The 8,829-nt window shown below is 38.2% G+C and overlaps 1 protein-coding gene across 1 annotated transcript in view; it reads left to right on the top strand.

The window, feature by feature from the left end:
- Nucleotides 1–882: 882 nt before the first annotated feature.
- The window catches only part of LOC149807878 (uncharacterized), a 137,749-nt gene continuing 129,802 nt past the window's right edge, over nucleotides 883–8,829 (top strand). Inside the window, exon 1 of the mRNA XM_089962126.1 lies at nucleotides 883–1,128. Within this exon, the coding sequence (XP_089818252.1) occupies nucleotides 1,039–1,128 (90 nt within the window). The 5' untranslated portion in view covers nucleotides 883–1,038. The remainder of the gene's footprint in view (nucleotides 1,129–8,829) is intronic.

Below are 8,829 nucleotides of genomic sequence, written 5' to 3'. Positions count from 1 at the left end.
GCATGTGGTCTGTTCACCCTCTCTAAAATGTAAATATACCTAACCGCAACGAATGGCACTTTCCATTAGAAATATACTAAGTTTAGTTGGATATAAATTGACAACAAAATGTCCGAATATCAACATGATGTACCGAACACTATTAGTCAGATTTAATTGTTGGCTACTTAAAAAAGGAGTATTTTCAGTTACAAGATAGGTTTATTCATCACTAAGGAGATTTTAAAATTGCTTTTACAGGTACCTGTCTGAAACATAAATATAAACTGTTTGATTGTACACGTTTAATACCTGGATGAAAAATAGTTCCCAAGGCAAATATTCTCGTACGCTTGGCATTTGCAAACTTTGTTGCAACGTTTACAGTGTCTGATGCCTTGCAAATATTTTCACAATGTATTGTACCATGTGTTTTATTCTACTTTTGCATGAACATAATTTTCAAACAATTTGGTAACTTAGGACCTATCAAAAATGCAACCTGAACTAATCACTGAAACAAACAAACAAAAGGAATATATCGTCAGACAACACAACACCGTAGATGAAAAGTTGTTGTAAGAGACTTTTCCCATTTTAGAATGCAGTTTAGGTTGCTATGGTCCAAATGCTACAGCAATTTTAGTCATAAAATGACTGTTGAACATTTTGTGTCTTCTTCGTCGTCATCTTTATTAATTGTATACATGGTAACTGACTATTCTCGCAATCGTCTTGAATTCACTCAACTGAATTCAATAACTTGCCGAAGCCGACTTATTCCTTTCTCCTATGCACCTCCTCCGCCTAAATTTGTACGGAATTATTGTAGACAACTAACCCTCCAACAGCTCCCCCCCCCCCCCCCGTGCACAGAGGTCACGTGACCAATGCATCCGGTGCAAATATGGCGAACGGTGGAGAAAGAGTTGGAACAAAGTTTTGATCAGTTTTTCTTTCGGTCACTGAACCAAATGTGGATCTCTCTGCAGTTTAATCATTATTGTGTGACTGAAAATGACTGATATGAATGCTTTATTTCACTAAAAAGCGTGTGTCATGTCCACCAAGGGGAGCAAGTCCGGAGTTGGAAAGTTGGAAAAGTTGAGCGAAACTGCCAATCGGTCTGATCAGAGCCCCTCTCCTCAGGTAGAAGTGCAAGCAGATATGAGATAAGTTAGTTAAGTAAGGATTTTAAAAAGAATCCATGCAAATTTTATACAAAATGTAGACGATGCATTCAATATTTACAGTAACAGGTAATGAGAGCATCCACTTGGACGTCATGAACTAACGCGTTATTGTTATATCTGATGACTCGACTGAAGAAAAAAACAAACATATGGAAGTAAATTGTACTTGGCTTTTGCACATCAGATAGTTTATAATTGAATCTGTAGCTCTTACAATAGTTTGTAATTGTTTAGCTATGGAGTCAGAGTCCTCAGGTTAAGATCGAATCTCACATGCAACATGAATGTTGCACCAACAAGTAATCTAGTCCGAGTTTCCAATGACCCTTGCCACCCCGTTTTTGAAATTTGAATATTTATGTTGGGGTGTAGGGTCAGAGTCCATTCCCTATCGAAAAGTTGGAATTTGCCGACACCATTTGGTGTTGACAATGGTAGCCACTTACTAGCCAGCCCAGCAAACTTAACGACCTGTCATTGAGATATACCTGCATGAAATGGATAGGAATCTGATTTATTTTCTCAAAAATCGTGAGCATAGCATTTGTCATGTCTTTAATCCACTGACAGACAAGACAAAAGTACGTTGTTGCTGAAGTTTGACCTGGATCTGGCCATTTGCATCCTGAGTCACATGACTATACAAATCTCACTAGCAACATGTCAACGACATCAGAGGTCATCCAGTCACTTGACATCGAAATAATTGAATTTCCAAAATTGTTGTACATAGAATTTGGACATTATTATATAGAAGTCACTTAATGTTTATAAATAAATATAATCCACACTTAATTCTCAACATATTTATTCTGAGAACAATGACCAGAAACCTGTCGGTATCGCAGCAGGGTGAAAAAAAAACATTTTCAAGAAGTACCGAGCATGTGTCAGCGATATTTTTGTTAGTGTCACGTGACTACCACATTGACATGTTCTCTCTGCATAGTGAATCTGGTTTTCTTCAAATTGCTGCAGCATTTACAGATTTTTGGTCATTTTTGTTGTTGTTCTAGGGTTTAATGCCATTTTCAGCACAAGATAGGCTATACATGGCGGCCAATATAACTGGTGGAGGAAGAACCCTGTAAAACCCAGGGAAGAACCACCAACCCACGAGAACCTACTGGCAGGCTTTCCCACGTACCCATGCTGGTTGAGCATTGGACTCAAACCCACACAGACAGAGGTGAGATGGTGGTGATCCGGAACAGTGAGCGCTTTAGACCACTTGGCCACTCAGGGCCCTGATTTTTGGTTATTATTTTCAGAAGAAATATTTTGAGAATTTTTTTTCTTCAGTTTTCTTTAAAAAATTATGTGACTTTCATTTATATGTTCGATTTGTTTTCCTACAGCAACACTAGAAATTGTTTATTGTTGATATCACATATCTGTATGACCTCTGATGTCATTGACATGTAGGTTACATGAGTTGTGTAGTCATGTGACTAGGAATGCAGATGGCCAGATCCAGGTCATATTTCAGCAACTAAGTACTTTTGTCTCGTCTGTCAGCAGATTAAAGACATAGTGAATGCTATAATCACAATTTCTAAGAAAATAAATCATATTCCTATCGATTTCATGCAGGTATATCTCGATGAAAGGTCGTTCAAATTTGCTGGGCTGACTACTAAGCGGCTATCCTATGCCGACACCAAATGGTGTCTGCGAATTTCAACTTTTTGATAGGGAATGGACTCTGACCCTACACACCAACATAAAATGTCCAAATGTCAAAAATGGGTGGCAAGAATCAGAGGAAACTCTGACTACAAGTAGTCCTATGATGTAAAACCTTGAACCTGACATTTATGTTTTGGGCACCGAGATCTTACTGCCTAAGTAATGGCATTATGTAGCATGTTTTGGTGTTGCCTAATATCGTAATGAAAGTAAAATTTTCAGGAATATCTCATACACTTCTTTATGAACCATAACCGGTTACTATAAACACCGAAATACAGATGTATTTACATGTTCTCTGTCTATATATTGGTGTACACTTAGGAATTAAGATTTATTTTTGTTTGAATAATAATATAAAGCCAAATAAAATATGATTTATGTTATTTTGATATGAATTATTTACTTTTTCCCTATTTTGTAGCTGAATTCATCTTTATAGCATTACTAGGTCATACTTGATTCAATAGGTATGATAAACAGAGAATTGTAGTAATATATATACAGAATGAAAGTGAAAATAATCAAAAGTATTTGCTGACATTATATTACAAGATGGCTGCTGTCGCTTAACCGGCTTGATGCAGCTGTTCCATTTTTTAGTGCCGTTTTCATGATATTTGTGCTTGTTGCCTGTTTTCATCTTCGTTATTGTGTTCATTATGTATTGGCTGTTCAATTTGTATGTGTTTCTTCATCTCCTTGTTTTGGAAATGAGATCAATTAGACTTTTCTCAGCTGTCTTGCTCTACTGTTTTTGAACAAACCGCCGTCACGTGATACTTGCCAGTCAACCCGTTTATGCTATGATGGACCCTTATTAATTGCTTTAAATGATCATTCCTTGGCTCTCCACACTACACTGTGCTCTAGACTAAATGAACTGGGACTACATTCATCATTACCTAAATGTAAACAGAAGCGAAAAAATAAACATTTCAAAGCTGGCCAGCGTAGAACAGGAAGAATTCCAGTTATCTCGCTTATTTTGGCTCAACAATTTAAAAAAAATTTGACCATTAATTTAGATAACCTAATTCAAATCCCTATTAATTCATCAACTATCCAAGAGATACCTCTGCGTATTGCTTTATTCAATGCCCAGTCAGTAGGACCACTGGAAAAGCGCACAGAAATAGTAATTTTATCAATGACCAGAATATTTATGTCTTTTTCCGGACAGAAACATGGCTAAAAACATCAGGCGATGAGCCAAAGTGTGCGGATCTAACACCCACTGGTTATTCCATCGAGTCGTTCCCCCGTAACTCTCGCGGAGGTGGAATTGCTGTCATCACAAAGAACTCCATGATCAAACGTCTTAACCACACCACAACATTTAATTTCGACCACACATCGTTTGAAGTTGTCCAAACCACACTCAAACTGAGCAGAGGTCAGTCCATTTTGTCTGCCTATACCGCCCTCCTCTTGGTAGAAAAACAAGCTGGCTGACTCTCTCTTTTTGGAGCAGTTTCCGAATCTCCCGGAGTATGGAAATTCAATAGGTGGCAACCTGATTATTCTTGGAGATTTCAACTTTCACTTTGACTGTCCTGGAAACCCAAACACATAAAAACTCATAGATTCCATTAATGTTTTCAACCTCAGTCAGTTAACCAACCCACCCATAAACATGGTCACATTTTAGACTGGATTCTTCATAGACCTGATGATAACATTCTACGGTCCTCCCTGGTATCCCATGAACTTGCATCAGATCACCTCTGCATTATATGCCATCTTGACATATCAATCCCTAACCCTCCACCTATATATGCTACTAAGAGAAACCTCCTTATGATAAGTAGAACCAAATTAATGCATGACATCCATGGAAACCTAACAGCTTGCTTACCTCCTACAGCAGAACAACTCGATAACTGCCTGCATTCATTGCTCGACAAACATCCCCCAGCTACCAAGTGCAGATTATCATTTCGAAAGTGTTTTCCATGGTATAGCAGTGTTAGGGACCAGCTTTGCACTGCTAAAAGAGACAGCTGTAAAGCTGAGAGGCTTTGGCTTTCCACCAGACTCACTATTTGTAAGCAAATCTATGAAGCTGCTAAGAAGAATGTCACAGATATAGTCCATGCAGCGAAATCAGCCCACTACACTACTAAGATCATGGAAAATTCCAGCTGCAAAGAGCTCTTCGAGATTACTAACAAGCTAATATCAAGGAACAAATCAACACCACTTCCAACTACCTTCTCTCCAGTCGACCTTCCGGACATGTTTGCAAATTTCTTCCGTGACAAAGTACAAACCATTAGAAATAAGCTTGACGTTACAATTTCAATTGACTTGTTGTCACCATACAGTTGGGATGCAGAATTTGAGCAGCAACCATTAGTAGCATTTGAACATGTCTCTATGGATTTCATATGTACAGTCCTGATGAAGAGTGCACCAAAGTCGTGTGAACTTGATCCAATTCCAACATCACTGCTGCCTGAGTGCTTAGATCCAGTATTGCCTTCACTAACTGATGTTATTAATACCTCTCTCTTATCCTGGGAATTCCCCTAATTTTTCAGAACTGCCATTGTAAAGCCTCTGCTGAAGAAACCAACACTAGACCATAATGATTTAAAGAACTAATGCCCAGTTTCTAATCTCCCATTCATATAAAAAAATCTTAGAAAAGGTTGTTCTATCCCATCTTGTATCTCATCTGAATTCAGACAGTCTTTTTTAGCAATGTACAATCTGCATATCGCCCTTGCCACAGTACTGAAACTACTCTTCTTAAAGTAATTAATGACATTCTCTCAGCATTTGATAGCGGAACGATTACCGTGTACACCCTCCTTGATTTATCTGCAGCATTTGACACAATAGACCATGATATATTACTTCACTGTCTCCAGCATGTATTTGGCATTCAAGATACAGCCTTACTGTGGTTCAAGTCCTACTTGGTCAACAGGACACAAATTGTATCTGCAAATGGAATACACTCCAGCCCATTTGATCTGTGTTGTGGTGTTCCACAGGGGTCTGTTCTTGGACATGTTCTCTTCATTCTATACACTCATTCGCTCTCAAGTGTCATAGATCATCATCCATTGTCTCACCAATTGTATGCTGATGACACCCAAATTTACAAATCTAGCCACTCAGCTGAAGTTGATGCTACCATCCAAGGTGTAGAGAGGTGCATTTCTGATGTGAAATCATGGATGACATATAACAAGCTGCAGATGAATGATGATAAAACTGAGGCCATTCTGATCACAACACAAAGACTTTCTCATTCACATCCTTTACCTCAAACAATAAATATCAGCAACACCAACATTAAATTCACACAATCAGTACAAAACCTAGATGTTACTCTGGACACTACTCTCACATATCACCAACATGTCACGAACATATGCAAGGCTGCATATCTTGAGCTGTGACGCATCAGCTCAATTCGCAAATATCTTTCAGTTGATGCCACTAAAACACTTGTGTGTTCATTAGTACATTCAAGACTGGACTATTGTAACTCAATTCTGTCTGGTTCATCTCAGTATCTACTCCAGAAACTTCAAAAAGTCCAAAACACAGATGCTCGGATCATACTTAGAGTACCATGATCAGAGGACACCTCCCTGCTGCTCTGTACCCTACACTGGCTATCCATTCGATCCAGAATCAAACACAACATTTGTTCTATGTGCGACTTTTCACTGTCTGGCTCTAGTCCAACATACCTATCCGACCTCACCCATGTGTACACACCAGCAAGATACTCACGCTCCTCTTCTGACAATTGTATACTCATTATTCCCACTGTGAAAACAAAGTCATATGGACAGCGTTCTTTTGCATACCAGGGCCCAACAATGTGGAATGAATTGCCCACTGAACTTAGACACAAAGACACAGTGATTCCATTCAAAAGTGCTCTCAAAACTCACTTATTTCAACTGCAAGAACAAACTTAAAGACCTAATAATGTTTCCTACCTTAAATATTCTTAGCATGTTTTTTTATGTTTTCTAATTTCATGGTGTTTGTTTTTTATTTTATTGGTGTTGTCTAATGTTGTAAAGTGCTTAGAGCTTAGGTGCTATACAAAGTCCTCATTATTATTATTATTATTATTATTATATATTTAACTACTGAATAATATGAATTAAACCATCCGTTCTGGAGATGAACTCAGTTCCGGAATACCACTCTGGTGGCCTAGTGGTTAAAGTGTCTGCCTTGGATGCGGGAGGTCATGGGTTTGATCCCCTGCTGTGTCATACCAAAGATTAGCAAAAATGGTACTAACAGCTACCTCGATTGGCGCTCAGCATTAACCCTTTACCTCAGAGTATATGGCTTTTTAGGCCTTCAATTCACATGTAGCAAAGTTACCCAGTGCAGTGCGCTCTAAATAGAACACGTTACCTATACATACACATAGGCCTACCTGTTAACTGTTAAGCAATGTAGTGTATGTTACGTTTAAACAGCAATTTTAACCATTTTACATTTTTGGTACACATCTGTTGTGTGTGGAAAAATTTTAAGAGTAAAGTCCAATCGTTATCGCTGTGTAATTATTTTTCATGGAAGATTTTTTTATTTGCTTTAAAATCTTGAGAGAACTTGTTCAACATGAAGTCAGTGAAGCCAAGTGACCAACTGTAGCTGCCTTTTCTCATACTCGAATTTCCAAGATTTTTGTCTGCATCCGTATCACTTAAGATATCTGAATTTGATAATTTATAAAAACTAATTGCTGCCTACATCAGTATCAGAACATTTACCTAAGTTATTGAAGCTTTCATAGTTGTGATTCTACTCGTGAAAACTTGGTAAGTACTGAACGAAATCCGCAACCTCCATTTTCGAGAGTGGAGAATATGACCCAGTTACTTTAAATGGCATATTTTGACCAGAGCATAAACAGTGACCATGTGATCTGATGTAATGGTAATTCGCAGAAATGGATGTAGTATCTAATAAGGGGTTTTCCCCGAAGGTGGCGCTATGAAAACCTGCTTAAAATGGCTGATGTTTAGAGCAGGCACCAAAAGGCGCTTCCATGCGAATGGAGTATAGGCATCAAAAGGCGCTTGCATGATGTAATGGGTTAAGAGGTTATTGTTAGGACTGGTTGGTTTGGTGTCTGGATAATGTGACTGGGTGGGACATCATGCTGCATGTCTGTGGCCTGATGTCCCAGTGCTAGACATCATTATAAACTGTTACACTGCAGACATTGTAGCGATATGACTGAAACATTGTTAAAGCTATGTTAAGATTCCAAATCACACACACACACAGAGTTCTGGAACTAAGAGCCTTTATCATACCACCTCCATTTCTGAATGGAGCGATCAGTCGTTTATGGTACCTGTCTAGTAAAGAGTGGCCGATTGACGAGTGCTGTAACTAGGTGAAAAGTAAATAATTTGTTTCAAAATTGCTCAAATCATATTTTATTTTGCTCTGTATTACTATTTGAACAAAAACAAATCATAATTCATGTGTGTACACTGATATACAGTAATCCCCCTCTTGAACTGACCAGCGGCCACCCACTCCTTACGGCCAGAATCTATTGGCACTGAGTTTGTGTTCAAAAGTACCCCTCAGGAAAGGCCACCCTGCTAACGTGACCAGCGGCCAGCATATTAGTACAATAATATAAAATTTACCCCTCACAAGCATCTGAATTTTATGTTAATATGTATCTAGAACCAGTATTTTATTCATAACATGTGTTAAGTAATCTGATTTCTGTTTCCCAATGTCAGGTTTTCGTTACTGAAAGAAGTGTTGACTAAAGTACATGTACCACTAAGGTTAATATAATATCATTTACACCTCATCAGAAGCCACATTTATTCCATAAAGCCAAGAAAGACTAAAATTTTAATCCCTAGAAAAGGGTAAGTATGTGTAATCCGATTAGCCATACTGCTGTGTTGTCATGAGATGTTCAGTTTAATCACTCTGATAATTGTTAAGA

This window comes from Sinohyriopsis cumingii, chromosome 1 (genome assembly GCF_028554795.1).
Source record: "Sinohyriopsis cumingii isolate HCF-2022 chromosome 1, ASM2855479v2, whole genome shotgun sequence".
Lineage (NCBI taxonomy): Eukaryota > Metazoa > Mollusca > Bivalvia > Unionida > Unionidae > Sinohyriopsis > Sinohyriopsis cumingii.
The sequence above is the reverse complement of the archived record's forward strand: the minus strand, read 5'-3'. Positions and strand labels throughout refer to the sequence as shown.